At 53.4% G+C, this 26,505-nt stretch overlaps 1 protein-coding gene across 5 annotated transcripts in view; it reads left to right on the forward strand.

Moving 5' to 3' along the window:
• SMOC2 (SPARC related modular calcium binding 2) overlaps positions 1-26,505 on the forward strand; it is a 167,138-nt gene that overhangs the window by 63,811 nt on the left and 76,822 nt on the right. For 2 of the 5 annotated variants that reach the window (XM_058735935.1, XM_058735936.1), the window contains exons 5-7: positions 8,901-8,948; positions 11,860-11,943; positions 13,183-13,257. The exons of 1 other annotated variant lie outside the window; for it this stretch is intronic. In XM_058735935.1, coding sequence (XP_058591918.1) covers positions 8,901-8,948; positions 11,860-11,943; positions 13,183-13,257 — 207 coding nt within the window. The remainder of the gene's footprint in view (positions 1-8,900; positions 8,949-11,859; positions 11,944-13,182; positions 13,258-26,505) is intronic. 2 more of the 5 variants (XM_058735937.1, XM_058735938.1) reach the window with 1 other exon arrangement.

The raw sequence follows: 26,505 nt of genomic DNA on the forward strand, positions 1-26,505 counted from the left end.
CCACCTCTCCGGCCCTGATTATTTCCTGGCAAGTTTTGTGACAAGTGCCATCTCTCCCTCGATGTCAATGATTGGAGGCTTTGCTTTTCCCCGGATGGGAAGGAGTAAGTTCACGGTCCCTTCCTGGGGCCGACGGCACTCACACATTCCGATTACTTACCTGGGCAGCTTACACGTTTGGGTTTGCGAAGGCCCAGGCGTGAATGCCAGAGGACGCGGGGTTCCGTGGAGCCCCTCAATGTGTCTACGTGATACACGGTAGGCGGGTCTGCGGTCCTCCCGTTTGTCCACAACGCCTGCCGTTCTGGCCTCTGCCTGGCGTGGAGGAAATTCACATTTCTGTGACTGTGCTAATTGTTTCTGAAAATTTGCACTATGTTCATAGAAGCTAATTGTTCGTTTTTCACTAATGAATTTCCCTGGCACTAAGTTCAGGACCCTGCGCAGCTGAGGAATTTGAAGGAAATATCCAGCACAACCGAGTTTCCAAATATTGAGATCAACAGCTACAGCTGGCTTCTAACGTCTCTGAAGCATTTCTTCACGAAAAGGACAGAAATGCAAGTCCAAAGCTGCTTTGTGTGAATTGGAAAGGTCACCGATCAGAAGGAGCCCCCCTTCCCCCCCTCAAAATGGCCTTTTCTTAAGGCTTAACAATCCTCTTCCCCCAAAATGGTAGCAAAACAGAATGTTTCGGTGCACACTGGCAAGGGACCGTATGCACAGACGGCTTTAACGGAGGGGAAGGTACGCCCGGAGGGAGCGCGCCCTGCCGTGGCGCGAAAACCAGCCGGCCCCCCTGGGCTGCCGGGCTGCTGTGTAGACGCCACTCACCAAGATTTGTTTCAGAGAAAAATATAAATCGTCAGGGACCCCTGTGACCAGTTTTGAAGCGTTGAGGACATTTGTTTTACATCCCTGGTGAGGTGCAAGTAGTCATGGGATACAGCCGACACAAGGTACGTGAACGTTCTGATAAACTTTCTGAAGGTAGTGGATTGATGCTGAAAATCTCTTTAAAAAACGAAGTCAACTATTCAAGGAGAGGGTCACGTGGTGTGGTTTTTACACCAAACAGGACTCCGCAGCCTGCATGAGACTCAGTCTGAGGACCTGTGGGTCGGTGGCCTCTGGGCAGCAGCGGCCGCGGCCCGGCCCCTCATGCGGAGTCCCGGTGGCCGCGGGGGCCTGGCTGGCTGCTGCCCGTCCCCGCTGGGGGCCTCTCAGGGCCCTGCCTTGGGTCTGCTCACCCGTTCCTTGCTAATTTGGACTTGGTATTGAATTATTCAACTACGTGCTGATGGTATTTTCTTGTGGTTACTTTTCCTTCTTGGAAAAATACTTAATGCTTTTACTGTTAATTTTCCTTTTGGGAAAAAAGAGTGCTTTCAGGTGTCTGATACTTGCATTTTTAATTTATTTTTTAAAACATGTTTATTTACTTATTTTGAGAGAGAAAGAGAGAGGGAGAACACAGTGGGGGAGGGACACAGAGAGAGGGAGAGACAATCCCAAGCAGGCTCCGCACTGTCAGCACGGAGCCCGAGGTGGGGCGGGAACTCACGAACCGTGAGATCGTGACCTGAGCCAAAATCAAGAGTCGGATGGACGCTCAACCGACTGAGCCCCCCAGGTGCCCCGTTGCGTTTTTATTTTTGTGTTACAGTCTGCTCGATTATTGTACTTGACTGTGCATTTGATACGGTGGCTAGTTTGTAATTGAGGCTTTCACGACTTTAGCACTTCAGGGTGTCCTTTTCCACACCTGTGCCTCAATGGCTGTTCTGTCGTGTTTTCTAATATTTACTAAAACTGTAAAAGAAATCAAGAGGTCCTGTCAGAGTGACGGTCCCGAGGTCTGCGTCCCACCCCCAGTGGCTGTGTCCTTCCAGAGACATTCTATGCAAAAACAAACAAGGATGTGTGTTTTCTTTTGAACTTTTTTGAACAAGTAGAACTTATTTTTATGGCACCTGTGTGTGCAGCAGCTGAGCTCCCGTGCCGGGAAGCCGTCCACGATGCCGCGGGGCTCTGTGCCAGCGACGTACCCGCTGATGTGCGTGGAATTGAGACTCCAACGCATACACGGAAGCATAGGAAACAGACATCACAGGCATTACATGGATGCCAACGGGAGATAAATCCAGAAAGATTCTCTCGGGCTGTGTGAAGAAAGACTTACATACCCCTCCTCTGCCGTCGCAGAGAAGGAAGCTCTCAGCTGCGGGATCGTCGGCACTCAGCCCGGCAGACGGCACATTCAGAGCGTTCCTGGTCTCTGACGCTCCTGCACAAGGGAGTCCGGACCGGCCTCGCCGCACAGGAGATGAGGCCCAGGAAGGCAACCCCAGCGCCACCTGCCCTCCGTCCCGCGGGGCGAGCCTGGGCCTGGCCGCAGGCTCGCTCAGAGGAGATGGGTCGATTGGCTTCGTTTCTTGGCCACAGAAGCACAAAAGAGCAACGGGAGGTGGCCGTGGCCCGGCCGGGACTGGACGCAGACACGTGGACGTGACGAGGACAGTGGCACGTAATAACCAGGCCTGCAGAAGGCACGGGCCGGGCCTCCCTGTGCGGAGCGCGGTCCTCAAGTTTCTGTCCACGGAGCGGCCCGGAGGAGAGAGGCTGGGGTGTCTGGTTTCTGAGGAGCTTCCAGGTGACCCACTCCTGGCGGTGACACTCGCCCAGCCAGCCACCCCTCGCTGTCTCTGGGCGAGGGACACGGTATCTGCCTCGGCGTCTCCTCCAAGCGGCCTGAACGTCCTGCTGGGGTCCTGTCTCTGTCACCGGCTCTGTGCCACCTGAGACGGAAAGGGCATGTGGCCGGACCCCGGGGTGTGTGATGGCGGGAACAGTAGCATCTGGTGGCGAGAGGTCGGCTGTGGCTGCTGGGATCGGCCTGGGCCTCAGGCAAAGGCGACGGTGGGGCCCAAGTCTGGGCAGGAGGCCCCAGGACCTCCCTGGGGCAGGGTTATGGGTGATGAGGGGAACCGCCCTGCGAGTCCTGGGGAGGCTTGGAGCTGTCACCTGGCCCTCTGGCCACCAGTGACCACCGACTGGCATGGCTGTGGCTCAGAGGGGCCCTTGTAGCCCAGGGTGACCGATGCTGCTCTCCTGGGCCATCGGGTTTGTGTTGTGCCAGGGGACAGGGCGCAGGGGTTCGTGTTGTGCCGGGGGACAGGGCTCAGGGCCCCAAATGCAGCTCATTTCTGCTTTCTTCTGCCCAGCACTGTCCCCAGGGCCACCCCCACCTGCTGGGCATGGCCCAACCTTAAAGGATGGCTGGTGGGGGTGGGGGCTGGTCAGGGGCCGCTCGACCTGTCCTTGCCCGAGGTTGTGGGGACGAGGAGTGTGGCGGACCAGGCCCTTTCCGCATCTGAGGCGCTCAGAAAAGACTCGTGGCTCCGTCAGCCTGGAGGGGACAGGGCTCACTCTCGTCACGGCTCCCACACAGCCCCCCCCCCCCCCCCCCCGCTGTCCACCGGCACCGAGGCCTGCAGGCGTCTCCGTCCTGGGCCTGGGGGCGGCTGCTGCAGACAGAGGGGCTCCCTTGCTGGCCTGGCCTCCCCAGGGGCCCAGCCTCACGAAAACCTGCGTTAGGTTAGCGCTCGCCACCCTCTCGGGGGCCGGTGGGGTTCAGGGCCGCGTCGTACTCCAGGTGGTGTGGTGTCACCTGCAAGGAAACCCGGGAAAGTCCGGGGGGAGCGAGTCACCTTCGCGCGTTGGAAGCGAGCCCTGATTGTGAACATTGTACTCCCGGTCACCCGTGGGACCTGGAAGTCCATAGGAAGGGTAAACCGAGGCAGGGGTAAAAAATGCAGAAAGCTCTGCATTTCTCTCTGCGATGACTCTAAAGCCTGGGTTCCTCAGGCACGTACCAAAAGTCTGGTCGTTGAAGTCGTGGTGTATGGAAACGCATCGCCGTCTCGTATCAGGCGATCCTTCCCGCTGTTACGTTCTGTGTGCAGTGGGTACATGACATCTAGTCTTACATCCAGGAAAGACGAGGGATTGGCTAAGCGGCCCCTGCACCATCTGCCAACACCCAGGAAGCGCCACAGTGGGGCTGGTTTTAAACCGGATCAGCCACTACCGTGAGGACGAGCAGCCACGCTCCCCGAAGCAGGTCCCGTGGGGCGGGAGCCAGGAACACACTGATCGGCACGGGGTCCTGCCCGGGAGGGCAGCACGCGGACCTGGGGGCTGCCTGCCAGCGCTCTGCAAACTCATGGAACGATCGCGAAGGTCACGTTGTCTCCGGACCGTCCAGGGTCTCAGCCCTGACGCTGGCGTTAATGGGGTCGGGTGTCCCAGCGACCCGAGGAGGGAACGCGGGCAGGGGCCCTGCTCTAGGGGTTTACTAACAGTTGGGGGCAGGCGGGCCCCCCCGCCCCTGCACCTTGGCTCAGCCACATGTCTACGCCTGGCGCCCTCTGTAGGGCAGACCTTTGACGGAAGCGTGATGTGGGGCTGGCGGGTTTCTGAGCTCTGATGCCAGTGTGGGTTTCCGTCCTGGGCCTCGGCACCCGCTGCATCTGACGCACGGCCTCCCTGCCCCCGCTCTCCACCCCCGGCCCGTTCAGCGCCAGGTCAGCGGGTCTGAGGGCAGGAGGTCTGGAGCCGGCAGGGTTTCGTCTGCCCTCACAGGTCCCGTGCAGGCTGCCTCTTAACCCAGGCTCTTCCACTAGGCTCTGTGGAGGCCGAGGTGACAGGAGAGTCCCTGCCTGGGGGACGTGCACAGAGTGATGGGGGTCAGGAGCCTGCGGGGTGCGCTCGAGGACCCAGGCGTCCCCTTGGACACGCCGTGTCCCCACTCACCGCCAGCCCGCCTCTCACCCCCCCCACCCCTCCGCTGCCTCCTCCTCCAGGGCCTGTTCACCCCTTCCTGCCTCCGCTCAGCCCCCCCGGGGCTCACGCTGCACACATGGATGCTGCTACGTGACTCGGGCCCGTTAGACACCCGCCCAGATCTCAGTCTCCTCATCTGTATAACGGCATCACGATGAGACCTACTTTATAGGGCTCTCGTCAGCGTTAAGTGACGTCGCGCGTGGCGTACTTAGAGCAACGAGCAGCACACAGCAGGAACTGTGTTGCTTAGCCGTGCACACAACTACCGTGTACTGTATTCCAGTAATTTCCAGTTAGCCCTTGTCTCCCCAAAGTAGACGAAACCTTTCCGGGCTGCGTCTCTCCCGTTGTTTGTCTAGCAACACACGAGAGCGGGCCCGGCCTGGCCACCTGCTCCGAGTGGAGGCCGCGGGGCCCACTGGGGCGCACGGGCCGTGTCACCCTCCGCAGATGAAAGCCTCCTGTGTGAAGACAGAGGCCCCAGTGGCCTGGGCACCAGGCACCAGGCAGGCGACGGAGCGAGCGTCCCCCGTGTGCCCGTCGCCTGTTGGTGTCCCGTCTTCGTTCAACCGGGAGGGGGCGGGGGGCGGCCCCCGACGCTGCCCATGTTGCGGATGAGGGAGCCGAGGTCGGGACGGGGAAGCCGCCTGAGCAGGTGGCGGGGCCGGCAGCCGGCAGGGTTGTTCTCTGGCCCAGGTTCCGCCTCCTCCCTGCACCGCGTGGTGTCCGTTCGGGGCGGGAGGGCAGAAGCAGCCGGGCAGCTCCTGAGCAAAGCCCGCTGGTTTTCGCCGGACGGAGGAGGGGCTGGTGGGACGCAGGGGCCCGTCTCTGGGCGCAGGGCCTCCGGGCCTCTGCTTCGAGAGAGCTCGGCATCGGCTGGATTCTCAGACTCACGGCAGAGATGGGTGAGCGGGTGTCCAAGCCGAGATGCGTGTCCGGAAAGTACAGGAGGAGCGGAGCCTGCCCTTCCTCTGCTCCTTTTCTCTCTTCCTTTTTCCCATTCTCTCTCTCTCTCTCTCTGTTTCTGATGTTGTAAATCTGTCCCTGGATGTGCAGTTTCCAGAAAGGGATAAATCAGCATGGCTTATTCACCTGGGCCCTGAAGGAGCCCCACACCCTGCCTGCCGGACACGAGCTGGCCCGCCACGGGCTGACCTCGGGAACCTCTCCCTTCCGCCGGAGCCGTGCGCCCAGACCCCGCCTCCTTCGCTGTTTCTAAGGAGCGGTTGGCGCTGGGGAAGGAGTTTGCTGAGGGCACCCGCTCTCAGCAGAACACGGCACCCTCCATCAGGGCCGCTCTGGCAACCGGTCGGTACTCCCGAGGGCAGCTGCATTGGAACCGGGCGCCCAGAATGACGAGCCTCACGTTGTTCCCCTTATGCCATAGATATCGTGCTCCCTGCGTTGTTTTTGTGGTTTCCTCCACCAGTGACGCGTACCCTGATTGCGGAAAAAGCCACCTCTTTTAAAATATCTTTTTAAGTGTTTCTGTTTATTTTGAGACGGGGGGGGGGGCAGAGGGAGGAGAGAGAGAGAGCCACCTCTTTTCAAATAGCATCAAATGATTTGTATCTGTAGGAAACGACGATGTCAAACTTACCTTGCTGTTCAGTCCACAATGCAGGTAAGCCCCGTCCTTGTGATGTGTGCCTTGGATCGATATGGTCTCATATGCCAGTGATCTCCCAACAAAACTGAACAGTAAGAGAAAAAGCAAAATAGCACTGAAAGGGGATGAGATCGCACAAAGGGAGGGAATTCAACTGTGTCCTCTGAAACGTGAATGTGAGGGCAGTCTTTGTGTCCGTGAGCAGTGATCAGGCCTCGAAGGTTCAGCCGACCAGCTCGTGGTTTAGGAAGCCGCTCGCTCTCTCCGAGCCCCCCGTTTCAAAACCCCTTTCTGCGCCCACGTCCTAGAGTTTCGTCTGTCCCACGCCCTCGGGAATTCTCCAGCAAGTCCTTCTCTCTGGAGAGCTGTAATGACAGATAAGAGCTGCTTTCCGGTTCTGGCTTCATGGATTGGACTCAGCATAGCGGTGTTGCTGCGTGGAGAGCGGTGCTTGGCTGTTTTCCACACCCTTGGGGACAGGATGTCAGGGAGGGAGGTGAAGCTTGGGGAGATTTTTGTCCAGAGGCATTCGGAAGGTGCGGTGATTGGAACCTCTTCAGATTCTGTTGCAGAATCCTTGAACCAGGGAGCAGGCTAGCAGCGACACTGGACTGTGCTTTAAAATCGTTTCTTACGTACTGAGAACAGGGTGGAATTATCTTTGCGTGGACTGGTGCAGGGGCTGGTGAGCAAGCTTGGCAGAGGTTGGTCTGGGAGAAAGCAGGCCTGCGGGCGGAGGGAGACCTTTCCCCAGGCCTCTCAGCCGACTGTGAATCCACAGCGTATGGTCCTCGATGGTTGCATTACAAAATACTGTCCTCAGTGCTGTGGAGAAGCCCTCTCGTGCGGGGCGTCGGATTATTACGGAGGATATTTACATGTAGCTCAAAATGTTAATGCCTAAATAGTTACATTCGGAAATATTACTGGAATACTACCATTTTCAGGCAAAAGTAGAAAACATTTTTTGACTCATTGCAGAAACACATGATAACAGTAAGCTGAGGAGGAAAGACAGTTAAGCTCCTTGAGAAATCTAAGAAAGGCAGGCCCCAAAGGCTTGAGGACGGGGCCACGCCGTGGGCCCCTTTTTATATCCTGGGGAGTCTTGCCAAAAGCAGAATGCTGTGTTTTGAAGCCTGGAAACCATGTACCTTTTCCCCAAATGGCGGGAGAGCGGTAACCCGGCGTGGTCGTCCGTAAGCAGTTCTGACGCCCTACGGAGAACGAGGTCCTTTCTATCGCCTGGAGAGCAAAGCTTCCAAATGCACATGACTCAGTTATTTCCCAGAATCAGGGCTGGAGGAAGAAGCCTGTCTCCTCCGGAGCTGGGGGCCGACGGGGCGCACTTGCGGCAGACCCAGTGGGCTTTCCCGAGGTTGGCGGTGCTCGAGAAGTGCTTATCGTGACCGCCCTTTGTCCCTTGCGGTAAACCTGCTGACTTCCGTCCGGCTTCCAGGGAACCAACGGTATCTGCGAGGTTGTGTGAACGCCTGTCCCGTGAGATCCTTTCCTACAGTGACCTGCTTGGACGTCTCCTACTATATTACCGTTATGGCCCAAGAGACAGGATAAATAGTCTCAAAATACCGTACGGTTTACATCTTTAGTTTAGGTGATGGTTTGTACGTCAATGTCACATTCAAGATTGTAAGACAAGCGATGGGTCTCGCGTCTGTGTCTGTGATTCCGCACTAGGTACGCAGCCCAGCATGTGACTCTGGCAGTCCTCGGTGAGTCCTGCACCGACTGTCCTCACCCCATCAGCAGGTAGACTCCAAATTCGTCCTGAGCACGGTTTTTTGTTTTATTCCTTTGGGGGAGGGCATCGTAATGGTGCGGGAGGAAGTCAGTGCTCGTGCTGTTTCAAGCTGCCAGGAAGAGAGCACAGGGCCGCCCATCTATCTCACGGATCTCTCGGTGTAACAGAGACATCACAAACGCTCCGGGAATTACTCGGTTGGCTCTGAATTTTCCTGCGTTCTTCTACAATCTAAGATGGCTCCTCAACTTTCTTTCCTATGGAACGAAATCCGGCCGAAACCAGGGTTTCAAGTATCTTCGGTTGCATAACTTTTATTACTTTAAAAATGTTTCCTTTTTAATTCTAATTCATTCTGCTGCCCCAGCGTGGTGAGGTATGTGAAGGGGATGATGACGTCTTTCAGGTGAAGAGACTGACGTGTTGTATATTAAAGAGTGCGTGTCTCAGGTACGTGGCCGACTAGTTAGCAACAGAAGTAGGAACTAATCTTTGGTTTACTAGCTTAGGGCTTGTGATGGCAGATGACATGGTCACCTCTGGGTACTAGGTGGCTTGTGCAGCCTAATGAGAAAGTGACAAGCACGGTGAACCATTGGAAGTGGAAGGAAGCATTGTGTGACAACTGTGGATGGGCACTTGGGAGCCAACGATAATTTCTTCCTTCTTTCCCCCCCTTAGGTTCCATAAATGAAAAGTTACCCCAACGGGAAGGCACAGGAAAAACAGGTAACTATCTTAAAATGAATTTTCATGATGATAGTGTATTAAAGCTAATTCAGTCTCTGCCTTAAAATAGCTCCTCGAGTTAAAATTTAAATATGGACTAAACGATACGAGAGCTGACACGGTTCATTACATATTCACTCAATGCACTGTATTATTCCTGCCTTTGGACCTCCAGGGTCCTGTAGGTGCGGAGCACGTAACCCACATATGCCCCCGGGAGGACCCTTCCGACGTGGCTTGTGTCGGGGCCACCTGTCCATGCTGCTCGGTGCCACAGTCTCTGCCTGGGGAGAGGCTCAGGCGTGGTGTTTGGGTTCCCCGTGTAATTCGGGAGTGTAATACTGAGGGCCACCGAGAAAGAGGTCTCAACTCTTCCTCATGAGAAAGAGGAATGCTTCTCCCCATTGTGACAGTCGCCTCCCCTGGGACCGGTAGTGACGAGAGCCAGGTAGAGCAGCGAGCCATTTCCGTAGCAGCCGGGTTCGTCTTGCGCAAACTACAGCGCGCCCACCATGACCTTGCAGGAGCCCCACCTTCGCCCTTCCCACAGCCATCATCCTTTAGACCCGGTGACACTGTTTTTTTCTCTTTATGTTACATCGACCTTTAAAGTCAGAAGTCATTTTCAAGACAAAACTGAAAAAAAGAAAAGGTTTCAGTACCAACCTTGTAGGCAACTCTTTTTTTCTGATGTAGGTTATAGTATAGGAACCGGTGATAAAGAAAGGGGCGTGAAGCCGGATAGAGCTGAGTTTCGGTCAAGTACGTTGCCTTCATTGTGTCCTGAGACTACGGTGGGCACCGTGGCTGCCCTGGCGGGACGGTAGAGCTGGGCGCCCCTCGGGTGCACGCTTGGGACAGGCACCGATTGGCACACGAGTGGTCTCGTGAAAGGGGAGGTGCTGGTGGCCACAGAGGGGGTGGGAGAGGGGACAGGCATAACGTAGAACAGAAGAACCTCGTAGTTGAGGGAAATAGGAGAGACGTGACGGGCGGGCATAGTCAGAACACTGGCTGGAGCGAGACTTTACGTCTGGAAAAGGGGATAAAGTCGCCTAGAATGTTAGATGAATGGCTTGGATCTGAGTCTCTAAGATCCTGAGGTGGGCATATCAGTATTTTGTAGAGAACAGGAAGGGGCAGTATTTATGATTGCGAAAATCAATCCGGTGCTCAGGGGAGGAGGAAAGGAAAGGAATCGCTATTTCAGAAGGTGTTTCCTAAACCTGTTCCTTGCAACACATGTTGAAGTCCCTGTAAAAGTGAAACAAAAATCCGTAGGGAATTGGTACGTGGGCACAGAAGTTCATGTAGGGCAGGAATACATTCCTTCTACTGAAGCCTCTTGATCTCTGGACATGCACACGAGAGAGAAAATACCTGAGATTAAGCAACAGAACTGGCTTATGGATAAAAACGAGACGTTACACACTCTAGTGGGAAAAATAAAAAGCACACAGCTGCCCACGGTTTTGTTTCATTTTCTCAAGGCCGAGTTCAGTAGGTGCCCACGTGTTTGTTATGTTGGGACAGAAGTCTACAAGGGACCAGAGCATGGCCAGTGATGTGAGCAGGGTCACGCTGACAGGAAGGGCCCCTGGCGTTGGTGGGGGATGAGGGAAGGCCTACGGGTGGTCGTTGGGTCGCCGTGAGTGGGCCAGTCTGAGTTTTCAGGCTGCCAGTGATTTGGGGAATGGGCCGGTGGCCCCACAGAGGTGATGTGTCCAGGCCTCGGTGAAAATGTACAGCACTCATAACGTGTGTGGTTGCTGTAGATATGCTCCCCGTTTCATCGTAGTTTCTGGAAGGGATTACACGATCTTCAACGGTTCACAGTTGCTGTTCCAGGGTTAGAACTTGAGTTTCTCGAACAGGCGACATTACATTTTGTCAGCGTTCTGACAGAGAGCAAGCCTTTTTTCAAAAGATTGTTCAGTGTTGAAGTTTTGTAAAAAAGCCTTTTGGTTTGTCCCCAAAAAGAACTTATGAGAAACTTCATCTTTATTCCCCAGACATCTGGGAAAGTCATGAATCACAGATAAGCCTCGTGGCTGGCCCTTATCTCCCACACTGTTTATTGTATTTTAATCCTCAAATTATTATATAACGAGGTCACATGAGCAAGCTCGAGCGAGAAGCAGCCCCACAAAGTGCCTTGTGACTGCGTCCCTGACGGGGGCCCCGCTTACCGGGGGCAGACTTCCCGTAGCTCATTCTCCATGCCATCCCGCCACGGCTCGGAACTCTCTAGAACCTGACGCCGTTCCAGGGAACCACAGTCTTTCTGCTAATTAAACACTATCCACTGTAGCCTCAGCCTCTAGAGAAATGGCGTTAGAGCAGCTCTGTCACCCACACCCGTGTCCTGCTTTGTGATGTTGACTCTTGCTTCCCAGCTCCTGCAGGGGTGACAGAGGGGCTGGTAGTTCAGGGGTGCACAGGGCAGCAAGTCAGGGCCTGATCCTTAGATACCTGCCCTGGCAAAACGGGGTGGGGGGGGGCAGAGCAGGGATATTGGGCTCCCCCAGCCACCCCAGTCCACCCCCCAACTCTCTTCTGTCTCCGGTCACCCCAACCCACCGATTTTGTTGACGTGAGCCCCCATTCCCACTGCCATGGCCCCTTGCTTAGGTCATTTGTCTCTCCCTCACGGGCCCTGAGCCACTCTGGCTCCGAGGGATGGGAATCCCAGCACTTCCCCCCGGGGCCCGGTTTGCAGCCTGGACCAGCCGTCAGGTGGCTGCTCGCCCAGGCGCCCTGTGCCGTCTCGGTCGGGCTCCTGCCGGGCCCCGCGTCCCTGTGCGCCCCGGGGCGGGGGGGTGGTGGTGGTTTGGCTGGTGTGTGGGGTGCATGCGAGCCCTCAGCTTCCATCCCGTATACACACTTACTGAACTTACTCTCATAATTGTAGTCTCCTTGCAAATCTTTTCCGTTCTGAATTCAGATGATGCCTCGGCCCCAGCGCTGGAGACTCAGCCTCAAGGAGACGAAGAAGGTGAGCCCGGCCTAAAACAGGGTCCTGCTGGGGGAGGTGAGCCCAGCCTGAAACAGGGTCCTATGGGGGAGGACCGCGGACGCGCTGGGGCGGCCATGGACGGGACTGGGACGTGCAGGCAGGTTACCTGCCGGGAGTCCTCTCAGAGTGGACTGGATTTGGCTGCTTCCAAGTTTATGACACCTGCTGTCTTTCCCGGTGGCTTCGGGGCACGGCTTGTGGATGTGGCTGTGGCATACATACAGCACGATGCAAAAGTCTCTCTTTTTTCCCCCCCAAATCAAAATCGAGGAGTTGAAATTTTATAATTTGGATAATATAAAATGTATATTTCAGAAGCATACGATAGCACATGCCTTGTTCCCTGCTTGGACTTCGTGTCTTTCGCATCTCGTGCTGGCCACGATGAGGCAGGGGAGGCAAGCTGTGTAAGGTCACGCGTGTGAGGATGTTTCTGAGGTGTTTTGAATTTTGTCACGACGAAGACAGATTTTCCCATTCTTAGCCTTTAACAGATTGTCTGAGGGACTTGCCAAAGTGGCACAAATTGTCAGGCCAAAAGGAGTGAGCGTGCGCAGGTAACAGTGACAGCGGTAACGATGTCTTCACGGCACGGGCTACACGGTGTCATTAGCCCACCGAGTCCTCAGATGCCGTTTCGCAGACGAGAACTCGTCTGACGTTCCAGGCTGATAGTGGCCAAGGGCGGCCAGGACCGAGGCAGCCTCTCCCGTGTGTTCTCGGGCCCGCGGTGTGACTGGCCCGCACGGCGAATACTCAGTGGCTTGTGACACAGTACTGCTGAAAACGATGAGTTCCTGAATTGTTTTACGCAGAGTTGCATTTTGCATAGCGTAGTTTGGGATGAATCTTTCCTGAGCGAAACCTCGTGTGTTACTGTGAATCTTTACGGCACGAGGACATGTTTCCGTACATCAGGGCTTTTCCCTGAACCCCACTCCTCTCAAGTGGAGCCACTCTGGATCCATAGAAATTTTACTTATACTTTTGGAAGAAGAAAGAAAAAAAAAACATATACTAACATTTTATAAATGTATATTATTCTTTCCTTTTGTCTCAAATATGTGATCAGTTTAACAGTATCTTTAAAAGTGTGGAATATGCATTTATTTAGCCCACTGACTTTGCAGCTTTTAGGCTCCCTACTGAGGTCTTTAACTGAGAGACTGTGTTTTCATGATGATTAAAAATAATCGTCATTTTGTTTTGTTTTATTAGATATCGCGTCCCGTTACCCCACGCTTTGGACGGAGCAAGTTAAAAGTCGGCAGAACAAAACCAATAAGAATTCAGGTAAAAAGGGGCCCGACGTTGCTTTGTGAGGAGGGATTTAATAGGCGTAGGAAGTGGTTTCTCTTTCTGGAAGTTCAGTGTGTAGAGTCCATCTTTTCCCTCAGTTTCCAGTGAGTCATGCAAATAATTCTTGTGACCTGACCGCCAAAATGTAGTTCAGATTTTGGTGGTTTTATTAAATTTCCTAAGTTCTTTAAACGGTTTCTCTGAATATGCCAAACAAACTATAGCTTCTGGTATAAATATAGCAATAATTGATAACAAGTATTTGTTTTTGACCAAATTTCAGAGATGACCAAACCCTTGGCTAATTTAGTTCCAAATCCTGAAAGCTGTATGGATTGCATTTGCTACAAAGGAGTGTTTGACCGACTTTTACGTGTTAAAGCCGACTGTTCTGACATTTGTGGGGAGGAGGTGGGTTGCCTGGCATCTGGTTAGTGGTGTTTACAGGTTTCGTGAAATCAGATTCTGTCTGTAATCTTCGTTCGTCCTTAGTTGGTTGCGTGTGTGCTTCCTCGGGCCTTTTCAGATGTTGCTTTTTTTAAAAAAAAAAAAAAACTTACTGAAAGAAAGTGTCCTTCTGGGTTTAAAGTATTCATCTGCTGAGGGTCCACAGACTCAGTAATAACGCGAATATTCTGTGATCAGCCTCCAGTGAAAAAACCGTAAATGTTCACAAAGGCAGCCTGAGATCACAGCTCTGTGCCTGTGCTTGGAAGTGTTTTTTTTTCCGAGTGCGTTTTAATGTCCATTTCCGAAAAAAACAAAGCAAACCCCTCAGATTTCTTTAAGTTCAGGATACTAAGAGTACTTTGATTCTCTCCCGCGACCTGCGTCCTTACACACTCCTTCTGGAAGGACTCTTGAGGGGAGGCCCTGAGTCTTGGTACGTTCCCACCACCTGGAGGCCCCAAGACACGCTCTCTGTGACAGGAACGGTCACCGATTTACAGCCTGAGAGGCAACAAGCGGGATGAGCCGTGAAGGCTCCAGAGGAGGGTTTGGGATGGAGTCGTTCTGATGTGTTCTTGTGTGGCTTCTGTCCCTGATGTTCCCATCGCTGTCCCCAGCCCCACGTGTTACTGCCTGGGACGGGGCCCTCATCCCTCCTGGCTGTGGCTTCCCTGGGGCTGAGGTGAGAAAGGGAAGAATCCAAAGGTTTGACCATCAGATACGTGTGCACAAATGGCAGGGAAATCTAAAACATGTTTATCCAATTTGAAAATTATTGCCTCAGAAATGATTGGGAAACGTTTTACCTTGTGTATAAAGATGCGTACTTCTCTTAGGAACTTCCGAAATGGGGAGTTAGTTGTGTTCAATCTTGTCACTGTATTTCCAGAAGTTAGCTCATTAGATTTTCTTCGGAAGCACACGATGAGTGTGTGGGATAATGGACCAAACATGGCATGTTTCGGGTTGACTGCCGGATCTTGGAAGCTTCCCATGCAAGGGTGGTGTGGCTGTGCCCACGCTTTCCCTGAGGAACACGTATCAAATTATTCTGAACGATGTCTCTGGACATGTGCATTTTTCTATAAAAGCAGTCTGAATTGTCAGAGGTTTCAGGTTTTGACAGTAAGTACATAAGCTCATGGGAGAAGCCCATTTTTGTGTCTCGCTCCTCACAGGCTGTTACCAGATTTTCAGGCCTTAAGTGACCCGTCGATTATAATTAACCAACAGTAACCATGCAGGCTTCCACCGTTTCGTGGGACTGAAAATGATGTTTCAGGAAATGCCAGTTTACATAAGTTACCCCATGCTATAATTTGATTTAAATCAGCCTAAATGGGCAGGACACAAAAAGACGACGTTCAGTTGATTTATGGACGTGGGGCATGAAATTACTGGATTCTGTTTGTTTCATGTCAGTTGTCCAGATGCATGTTCTTTCTGAGGGTCTGAAGAAAGTCAGATCAAATCGGTATTTCGCAGTATTAAAAACAGTATTTAATTACGTGTAACAAGGAAACGGCAGACGGCCGTGGGGTTTGCAGACAGCCGCTGCTGTTGAGATCTTGAATGTAAGATGAGCTTCAGTTGCATTTAGCTTTTATTTAAAAAAATTTTTTTAATGTTTGTTTCATTTATTTATTTATTCTTGAGAGAGAGAGAGAGAGAGAGAGAGAGACAGTGTGATCAGGGGAGGGGCCGAGAGAGAGGGAGACACAGAATCCGAAGCAGGCTCCAGGCTCCGAGCTGTCAGCACAGAGCCCGATGCAGGGCTTGAACTTGTGAACGGCGAGATCATGACCTGACCCGAAGTTGGTTGCTTAACTGACTGAGCCACCCAGATGCCCTTTACATACAATTCTTTTAATGGAAAGGCACAACTTTTTTTTTTTTTTAATGTTTTTGAGACAGAAATTTTTTGAGACAGAAAGAGACAGAGCGTGAGCAGGGGAGGGGCAGAGAGAGAGGGAGACATAGAATTCAAAGCAGCTCCAGGCTCCCAGCTGTCAGCACAGAGTCTGACAGGGCTCGAGCAGGGCTCGAACTGTGAACCGCGAGATCGTGACCTGAGCCGAAGTCAGACGCTTTACCGACTGAGCCACCCAGGCGCCCCTAGCTTTTATTTTTAGCAGATACTTTCACTAATGACCTTCTCCGATAGAAGTAGGCACATTTATCTAACAAAGCACAAGTGGTGATTTGTGTGTTATTCCCAGATTTTTAGAAAATTAGCTGTTTGTCTTTAACTCTTGTGTCATTTCCTGTAAGAGGCCAGACTGGGCACGGATTTCTCTTTTGCTCGGGTGTTTCTTCATTAGTTAAAATTCCCTCTATTTTTTGCTTCATGAGTTTGTGCTGAGGTAACATAATATTACTCGTGCTGTTGGGTACGTAGAATACGATCGCCGTGCTAATGAGTGTGTTCCCTGTGCTGTGGTCAGTACACTTTGGGGCATTCGGTGGTAGGAGTCATTAGAAGGGACCATTCCTGCAAAGGAAAATACAGCACCCTAGTCTGAAAATGTACACGTGCTGGGTACTCCATGAGTATTTATTAAATCCGTAAAGAGTTTTGCCCTCGTATGTTCATTGGTGATTCTGATGGTATCATTACTTATTTTCCTGAAACAAACTACAGGAAGCAAACAACAACAAGAAAAAAACCAAATAGATAAATAACCAGAAAACAATTAATTTAGGTACAGTTTGACTGCTGAAGTTTTATTAATTGAAATGCAATATAAATATAAATGACACGGTCTCCTGGTGGTTCATCCAGCAGGAGGAGCATCACTCTTGTTATGCGAGTCATTACACATTAGCGAGTAAAATCTGAAACTGTATTTTAGTTAAGAAAGCATTACTCAGGGGGCGCCTGGGTGGCTCAGTCGGTTGAGCGTCCGACTTCGGGTCAGGTCATGATCTCGCAGTCTGTGAGTTCAAGCCCTGTGTTGGGCTCTGTGCTGACAGCTCAGAGCCTGGAGGCTGTTTCAGATTCTGTGTCTCCCTCTCTCTCTCTGCCCCTCCCCTGCTCACGCTCTGTCTCTGTCTCTCAAAAATATATAAATGTAAAAAACATAAAAATAAAAAAGCATTACTCAGTTTCCCTCTCAATATAAAATTGAGCGTCAACTACTTTCTCGAATCATTTTGCTTACTGTTTTATTTCTATCTAGTAAGATCTCAAAGTCGGTCACCAAATGTTACCAGATAAGAGGTTTTGTAACTTACTGTCTTTGAATTATATAAAATTAATTTGTAGAATGTGAAAGAAGTAGGAGATGGTTTCTGAACACGAAATTTCTCTAAGAATGCTTTCGTTTCACAAAACAGGAAGTCAGTATTCTTTGAGCTGTGGGCCTCTAGTTAGCACAGAGAAGGAGTTCAGGGAACAGAGGGTAAAATGGATAGATTTAGATGAGGAGGACCGTTCGGTTTTATGGCTGGAAGGGACCCTAAGTGTCGTGTAGCCCAGCCCCCTCATTTTCTAAATTAAAGGAAAAGGGAAAACAAAATACTGAATCTCAGGGAAATGAAGAAACCCGTTCACCGCAGCTCAGGGGAGTGACTTAGTGCCATTTCTGTGATTTCTTCAACTTAATGAGTAAGTTGCACGAAGAAGCCACGTTTTCGGAAATGCTTTGCGTATTAGATAGGAGTTTCTTTTTAAGTTCACTTACTGATTTTGAGAGGAGGAGCAAGCAGGGGAGGGGCAGAGAGAGAAGGAGAGAGAGAATCCCACGCAGGCTCCACGCTGTCAGCACAGAGCCCGACTTGGGGCTCGGATCCGTGAACCGTGAGATCGCGACCTGAGCCGAAATCAAGAGTCAGACGCTTAACTGACCGAGCCACCTGGGTGCCCCATAATGGATGAGAGTTACTGGGATTATGGAATCTTAAAACTAAAAACAAAGCCACGGAGGCCACCTCACTCACCCCATTTAAGTGAACAGTGGAAGAAAAGGACGTCAGGAGGGACCAAGTAGTTCGCTCAAGGGCAGCACAGGTGTATATGAATGTTTGTCAGATGTTCTGTTCGGTAAGAAGCCAAGTTGCATGGACATAACCGTCCTCACTCGGAATGTTCTAGCAATCCGCGAGCCTCGTTGAGAGGGTGAGCCCCACAGGGTTGGGGGGGCCCCGGTGGATACTGACCCTGGACCGGGCCGTGAGGGTGTGTGCTGTTGTTGGTCAGTCGCGGTCCTCACCGCGCCTCTGCTCCGGGTCCCCCTCAGTCCGCGTTCCTCTGGGAACACGCGGTGCTGCCCGCCCTGGGTGCTACCACCACCCCCCACTCACCCGCTCCGGGACGCTCGCGTGTCCCGTGCCCCGGCCGAGGGTCGCCCTCGCTGCGCCAGCCCTCCTCGCGGCCCCCAAAACTGACACCTTACGACCCCTGTACCTGGTGGGGCACGGGCTGGGCTCTTCATAACTTTTGACCACAGTTCGGTACTTTCTCGGTTTATGAGCAGATGCACGGACCTACTCATTCCCGAAATGGCATCGTGGCACGGCAGCCGAGGTGACGCGGCCTAGACACGGCCAGCAGCCTCGTACTCTGGCTCCCGTAATAGCGTTGCACGTGCAGGGTGTCCCCCAAACACAGACGTGGTCTGGGGTGGGGGTGACTCTGGCCCACCTTTGAACTTGCAGAGACTTTCTGACTTTCACGTCGATGGTAATTTCGCGTGTTTCCCTCAGGTCTTTTTCTGGAAGTATTTTTACCAAAGTAAGTAAAAATTCCATGCTGTGAAGAAATGGCCTGCCGTCAGAGGTTTCTCCTTATCTCTTTATTAGCTCAGGAAACGACCGGTTAAGTTAACAATCAGTAACCATGACTGTCTGCTCGATGTCGTATTAGGCTCCATGACATCTGAGTGACCTCCTTTTTTTGTTTAAGGTTTATTTATTTTGAGAGAGAGAGAGAGAGAGAGAGAGAGAGAGAGAGAGAGAGAGAGTAGGGGAGGGGCAGAGAGAGAGGGAGAGAGAGGATCCCAAGCAGGCTCCAGCTGTCAGCACAGAGAACGACGTGGGGCTCGATCCTAGAACCATGACCTGGGCCGAAATCAAGAGTCAGACACTCAACTGACTGCACCATCCAGGCGCCCCAGAACGATCCGCTTTTGACACGCAAGTGGAGTCACCGTGCCCACGAGAGGGCTCTGCTGGGAAGCGTGATGAACGGGAAGTTTGGGGACAGCGAGCAATTATCTGCTGACCGCCTCCCGAGGCTTCTTCCCCCCCGTGAGCGGTAATGACAGTGGCAGGGGAGCCTGGTCCCTGCACGCGGCTGCCTGCGAAGTCCCTCACGTCCACTCGGTCCTCGCAACAGGCCGGTGGGGCCGGGCGTGTCCTGCGTCCATGTCACAGGCTCAGATGACGCATCCCAGGCTCTCGACGGCGGGCACCGAAATGACACCTGACCGACCCCAGTCATGCTCCTCACGCCGGGCTTCTCACGGAGTGAAGACAGCCGTCTGCCCCCGTAGGTGCCCGTGGGAGATTCTCGTATCGCTGGCAAGTCTCCGAGGCTCCTGCGGACACGCAAACGTCACACACAAAGCCGTGGGCACATGCACCTGCACGGACACATACACCGTCTTGCAGCTCTGTCCCCTTGCTGCTCCCATGTCCTCCAGGAGACTCTTGTCCCTGACCCCTTGTCCCCAGACGGCCCAGAGCAGCCCTGCTACGTCTTGCCTACGCATCTGCTTCACGTGATGGGTCGTCCCCTAGACCCCGTTCCTCATGTGCAGAGACCCCTGTGTCCGCCAGCCCCTGACCGCTCGCTCTCCGTACCCGCCCCTCCTCTCCAGGATGCGCCTCCGTCTTCAGAGGTACGTGTGTTTCTTGGCGTGTCTCTCCCTGCTCGGAGTGAGGTCTCGTCGAGGGTAGAGATAAAACCTTGTTCAGCCCCGGGGCAAACCCAGCGTCTCCAGACCCATCTGGGGTCCCCTGGTGGCCCCGACGTGTCAGCCCCCGTGCGTGCGGAATACGACGAGGACAGCGCTGGTCTTCACAGACCAGCTGTGGGCCGGAGCCGTGAGCGTGCGTGGGGCCGCACGTGGGGGCCGGGGGCCCGTGGACTCCTCGTGTGAAAGGGGTCGTAGGGGCTTCTCTGGGTGCAGCGGGTCCTGACGAGGCTCCCCAGACCCTCAGGCCCCAGCTCTCCGCTTTCGGAAGGTGCAGGGCCGGCTTCTCAGGCTTCACTGGGGGCCTGATGACACCTGGGGCCGGGCCTGGGTTTGCCTCGCACCGCGCAAGACTCCCAGCACCCCCACGCAGCCACACCCCTGAGCCCCCCAGCCCCCGGGGCAGGGCAGCGTCTGCAGAGAAAGCAGGTGAGCCCGTCTGGCCGGGGTCGCTTCTGGCGGGGCAGAGTCCTGGACGGCCCGTGTCCCCCGTGGTCTGCAGGAGCCCAGGTAGCGCTGTGGCCCCGGTGGCGGCCGCTCCTCACGCCCGCGTGTTTCTGAGGAGGTGCCTTGTAGATGCACATTTAAATCGGCCGACCTTGAGGGAAGCGGATTCCCCCCGGAAGTTCGGTCGGCTCGTCTCAGCAGGATGGGGGAGCCCGGATGCCAGGTGTGGGCCTGGGCGTGGGGGTTGGCGGGCGAGCTGTGCACGGCCGGGCAGGTGACCCGTCTGCCCTCTGGGTCGGGGAAGACCAGGGAACCCGGCCACCGCCTTGTCGGGGCCTCGTGTTTCAGTCAAGTCCTTCTCCCCCGTGGACCCCGATGACGTCTCCCCAGTGTGACATGCCACACCCAGTGGGGCCAAGTGGGGCTTGGGCCGTGGTGGGTCATGCTCGGGGCCTCTGCCGGAGGGTGTGGGTCCGGCATCAGGGGCACGCCCGCTGCCCTGCTCTGGGGCAAGGTGAGGGCTCAATACCTTTCTCTGTGTTGAGGCCACAAGCTGACCCAGGGCGCCGTCCCCGCCGGGCCTGTCTGTGTGGCCCGGGCAGCAGCCCTGGGGGCAGTGGGCAGCCTCCCCCAGTGGCTCAGCCGGAGGGTCGTCTCCCATCCCAAGCTGCCGGCGCTCCCTGTCGTCCTCTCTGCCCGTGGCCCTTCCGACAGCCAAGGTCAGGCCGCAGCGCTGGCCCTTCGGAGACCCCAGGGCAGAGCCCCACCGGGGCCACGCAGCCCACCCTGGAGGCCTCGGGTCCCACGACCTTTCCACGGTCGGGATTTTCCAGTTGTGTGTGTGAGCTGAGGGCACACGGGGCCTGTTTTGTCGTCTCTGACATCCCCTTCCGCTTGGGAGAAAAATGTTCCTTCCTCTCCGAACTCTCCCAGACAGCTCTGTTGTATATCCAGGAGACGTCCCCGATGCCAGGATGCGCCTTGGTTTTATGGGACCCCCGCAGTGGAAACATTCTTCTGCTTTCTTCAGAGCTGATAATTTTTGTTTTATTGCACATATTAAAATTAGTGCCAAAAGATAATTATCTTTTGATTCTGCTTTAAATCATGGTAAATTGCATTCCCTCCCGGGGAAAAGTAATAGCCGTTATTTTTCTTTCTTCGTCCCTAAGCTTTAAAGTATTAGTTTTACTTTTTTTTTTTATTTAAAAAAAATTTTTTTTAAGGTTTTATTTATTTTTGAGACAGAGAGAGACAGAGCATGAACGGGGGAGGGGCAGAGAGAGAGGGAGACACAGAACCGGAAGCAGGCTCCAGGCTCTGAGCGGTCAGCACAGAGCCCGACGCGGGGCTCGAACTCACATGCTGCGAGATCATGACCTGAGCCGAAGTCGGACGCTCAACCGACTGAGCCACCCAGGCGCCCCATTTTTTTATTCCAGTTTTCAAACATCAAGATACCAAGGAGATTCTTAAGTGATAAAGTCGCAGTCATTTGAAGAGATCGACGCATTAAACCAAATCCAATAACTTCTTTTAAACATGGACTGTGAGATTGTATTATTTAAAAAATAGTAATTAATCTACCTAAGAGTGTGCATACGTGGATTTGTTCAGTTTTCCTCATTGTAAAGGGGAGTTTTCATTTCAGTCACGTTCAGTTCTTCGATTTCTGTGTCCAAGGTGGGGTTGAATAATCGGGATGCAGCATTTCAGTGTAAGCACAGAACACGGTAACGGAAGCAAGCACATTACGTCCAAGCCGGTTGCAAACACACACCAGCCGGGTGTACGTCCAGACTTGGGGCCCTCGGCATGTGAAGACGTGCATCTAATTCGCCGTTGAATTGACGAGGTCTCATATTAAATAGGACCGTAGCTACGATTTGTAGAAAGCTCGTTATGCGTCAGGCAGAGTGCTGTGTATTTCAGTGGATAATATAGCCTGATTCTTAACTCACAGGGAAGTATATTTTCAAAATTTCTAAGTGGCAGAGTCTTAGATTCAGCCAAGATTTTCAGCTCCAGATTTCCTACCACTGCTTTGCAGATCAGATGGGTGTGGCCTGTTCCACGGCCGGCGGGTGCACCGTGAGATGTGTCTGGCCCGATTCTCTGGATGGTGGACCAGGAGGCCCGGCCGCTGTGCCTCTGCTGTGGGCTCTGAACGGGTGCTGGCATTTCGCGCCTCTCTGGGCCTGGACCCCGGGGAGGGTATGGCCGCAGAAGTGACATGATGGGAAGGAGCACTGGCCTAAGTGTGGGTCAGGCCACAAGCTTGAGGACAGGGCAAGTGGCAGCCTCCCCACTCTGGAACCTGAAAGCAAAGTCATGCCCACCCCCCCCCCCCACCGTTTCCGTGGGAAGGGATGCACTGGACCAGGGGAGGTGACCAGAGAGAGAGGCACCGTGTGCCGTGAAGGTGCTTTGGGACGCCGTGCGCCCATGCGGTGTGTGTGGGGACACGGCCAACGGGGCAGTTTCGGGTGTGACCGTCCCTTCCCCGAGGGGCCAAGAGTTAGCCGCGGCCTTTCTTCCAGCAGGATCTCAACAGCTGCTGAGGACCTCCGCGGCCTCTGTGTCACTGGGGCCCGTTTGGGGTTCGCTCTGCAGGACCCTCACCAGCTCGTCTTCCTTCCTGCGTGTCACCTTCAAAGTGGCAGTGCTGCGACTGCCTGGCATGAGTGAGGCCACGGGTGTGAAAGCCCCGCGGCCCGTTGGGGCCGTCCGTGTCCTCCACTCAGCAGGACGGGCTTTGTGTCAATTGTTGGGGTCGAAGGTCAGTCTTAGACTTTGCAAATAACAAGAGGACGGTCCTCGAGCATCCTGAGCGTGTGCGTGCGTGTTCGTTCCGTGTGGAGTTCTAGAGACCCACACTGAGAGTTCAGGTGCTAGAAACTGTAAGGAGGGGACCAGTGACAAGTGACGGGTGCCCCAGGAAAGGATTGCTGGTTGCAGCGAATGCCCATGTGGTTTGCAGCCTGACTTTGAATGAGGTGTCTCTCCTTGCTTTTCACACTTAGGAATAGAAACCTGACAGAACAGACCCCGCTGTGGTTGTTCCCGTGGTCTTCCCGTCAGTTACATTAAAGACTAAATCAGAATCGATTCGGCTCGTGAGCAACGGTCTTGGAGATGACCCACGGTTGACGGAGGTTAGACTTCCTGCCTTCACCCCCAGGGAGAGCAGTGCGTCTTGTGCTGCCCGCGGCTCTCGCTCACTCGCTGTGGGCAGTAGTGTTGGGGGAGCGGTATAGGGTCTTGCCAGCCCAGACTGTTCCCACTGGCACAGCTTCCCTCCAAACGGGCCAGAGTCTGTAACACTGAGGAAATACCCCCACAAACGCTGGATTGATGTGTGACTTTTGGCCCTGGCCAGTGATTTGTGGCAAGGTTAAAAAACCTCAGTCCCTTTGCGAAAGCATTTGGGTCTCTCCCCAAGAATGACGCGACATGTGCGTATGTATGTGAACAAGCTTCTGTATACAAGCCAACGTGTTAAGTGTTTACTTTTGTCTGAAAGACACTTTTGTGCTTTCCACGGATGCAACCTTTTTCCTTACCTTTGCTCCTCTTTATATCGGTTATCTTTCTTCTTTAATATGTCTGCGTCCTACATTTGTGTCCCAGATAAATCCTGGTCTGGAAGTATTTCCCCGTGTTTTGTGCCTGGAAATCCCACTGGTGGCTAACGCCAGAATACATCAGGCAATTGTATCTTGGATGAAAAAGCAGACCAGGAAGTCATTTAAAAAGACGTCGTTTAAGTTCTATGTTAAATAACTATTTGCATCCAAACACAGAATATTTAAGTCCTGTTAAGGTTCTGTGTGCCAACCAGTAAGGCTTCAAGGTCATACGAGTTTCTTCTCGAGGTACTCCGGTAACTGAAGACGTAAAGTGTGTGTCATTTGGGACCTGCCTGACTCGCCCCGGACAACAGCCTTAGCTCTGAGCAGAGAAATTATTTCCAGGCCGTCCTCACTTGAGGCCTATGAGAGGATCTTGTTTTCCCTTTTTACACGTGAGGAAAGTCCCAGAGTTCACCGAAACGGCAGATCCAGGCGACCGGCCTGACGCTTCCGTTTACTTGGCCCTGTGCCGCCAGTGACACCCCTGGATTTACCAGGCGGGGTGCTGGCAGTAACGCCCCTGCTCGTCAGAAGTCTGCCTTTTGCTCCGGTGACCAGCCCCGGTGAGCACTGGTTTTCCGGGCGGTTTCGCCGGGACCCTGGTACCTTTTGTCCTCTAGGCCTCGTTTCCGTGAGGCTGGTTTCGGGAGAGGAGGAGAGTACAGAGGCGGCTAGTGCTCCCTGCTGAAGCCCCAGCCTGGGCCGCGGCCGCCACCTTCCCTGGGGTCCTACCACAGGGACCTTAGTCCCAGGGCCCCCTGCCAGAGAAGGAGTTGGGCCTGTAGTCTCGTGGCCCGCCGCGACTCTCCACCGAGCTTTGCCGTGGCAGGTGCTCGCGGAGCCCGGGATGTAGTCTTTGGGAGAAAAGGAAATACGATTATAACCTCACCACATGGATTAGGTCCTGATCGTTTCTCAGCGTTCACGTGGTCATACACACAGACGTATGTATATACACATGGCTGTGTGGGGATATGCGCGAGGCTGTATTCATATCATATACGTGCGTAGTTGTTCGCTTCCGCTAAAAATTTCTGTGCACTCGTGCCCCGTCTCTCCAGCCCAGGGCGTACTGCTTGGCAAGGCCAGCGTGCTGCTCACCCGCCTTCTTCATCGGTCCTCTGTCCTCCTGGGGCAGTGCCTGTGTGTGTCCTGCGTCATCCGACCTAGAATCCTTAGCACACTTGTGTCTCGTTTGTCCTTCCCGGAGTGGAATACTGGAGTCTCGGGTGTGAGGTTTCCAAAGCTGTGTTCTGAGCAGCTTCTCGGGTGATTTTTCTTTTGAGGGCTTGAGCATTTTTCATTAAGTGTTTAATTTTAATGACCGTATAATCAACATACAGCGTTGTGTTAGTTTCAGGTGCTCAGTATAGCGATTCAGCAATTCCATACACCACTCAGTGCTCATCAAGATAAGTTTGCTCTCTTGTAAAATGTTTATTTTTTAGGGAGAGAGAGAGAGACAGTGAGCAAGCAGGGGAGGGGCAGAGAGAGAGGGAGACACAGAATCCGACGCAGGCTGCAGGCTCCGAGCTGTCAGCACAGAGCCCAAAATGGGGCTTGAACTCGTGAACCATGAGATCATGACCTGAGCCGAAGTCAGACGCTTAACCGACTGAGTCACCCAGGCGTCCCATTACCATCTTTTAAAACACCAATCTCAGCAGTGAATTTGAGAGAATTTTCAATGCTTTTACACTTCCATTTGGATTGGGATGCCAGAAATTGATACTTTGGTTTCAATAATAAGATTTTTTTCAAGGAAGAACTTTTAACTATTTGTTTCCCACACTTATTTTTTTTAAATCTTTAAAAAAATTTTTTTCAGCGTTTATTTATTTTTGAGACACAGAGAGACAAAGCATGAACGGGGGAGGGTCAGAGAGAGGGAGACACAGAATCCGAAACAGGCTCCAGGCCCTGAGCTGTCAGCACAGAGCCCAACGCGGGGCTCGAACTCATGGACCGCGAGATCATGACCTGAGCCGAAGTCGGACGCTCAACCGACTGAGCCACCCAGGTGACCCAAGATAAGTTTGCTCTTTAATATCTGGTGACTTTTTTAACATTAAAATTTAAGTACCACAACAAACATGTTAACTATTATCAACAAGGTTCTGGACATTTGACTTTTATTTCTTACACATTTACGCAAAACAAAACACTAAATTTCACAAAGGCATCTGAATCTCGGGGTAAGGTCGAACAACACGAGTCGTCCTTGACGTAATTTCCCCGACCCCTTGTGTTCAGTTCTGCAGGCCAGCCTGAGCGTCCTGCACTTGAACTGTGTGTGCCACATTGGTGGCTGCCCCTCTCCCTGAATCGCGCTCTCATGGCACCTGGGTCACCGCGGCGGACCCCGGGTCTCTGTGCATCCTCGCGCACCTGTCTGCTGGAGTCTTGTCCACATGCAGCTTTCTCAATGCTGGCCTTTAAAAACACGAGCCCCTCCTCTGTTCAGTCCTCTCACGTGATGCCCCCATCACCTCATACGGCCCGAGGCCCATCCGTGGCCTCCCGCCACCCTCCTGCTGCCTCCTCGTTCATCCACACGCCTCCACGCTCCACGCCGCGAGCTTTCTTTAAGCAGCTGTGTGAGGTCTGGTAAAACTCCCACGCGTGAAGGGTACAACTCAGAAGTTTTCAGTGTCGTCCCTGTGTTGTGCAGCATCACAATGCTTCTAATTCTAGAACATTTTCATCCTTTCAACGAAACCCCAAGCCCCGTGTCCATTAGCAGTTCCCCACTGCCACCCCCAGCCCCAGATGGCCACCAGTCTACCTCTGTCCCTGTG

This window comes from Neofelis nebulosa, chromosome 6 (genome assembly GCF_028018385.1).
Source record: "Neofelis nebulosa isolate mNeoNeb1 chromosome 6, mNeoNeb1.pri, whole genome shotgun sequence".
Lineage (NCBI taxonomy): Eukaryota > Metazoa > Chordata > Mammalia > Carnivora > Felidae > Neofelis > Neofelis nebulosa.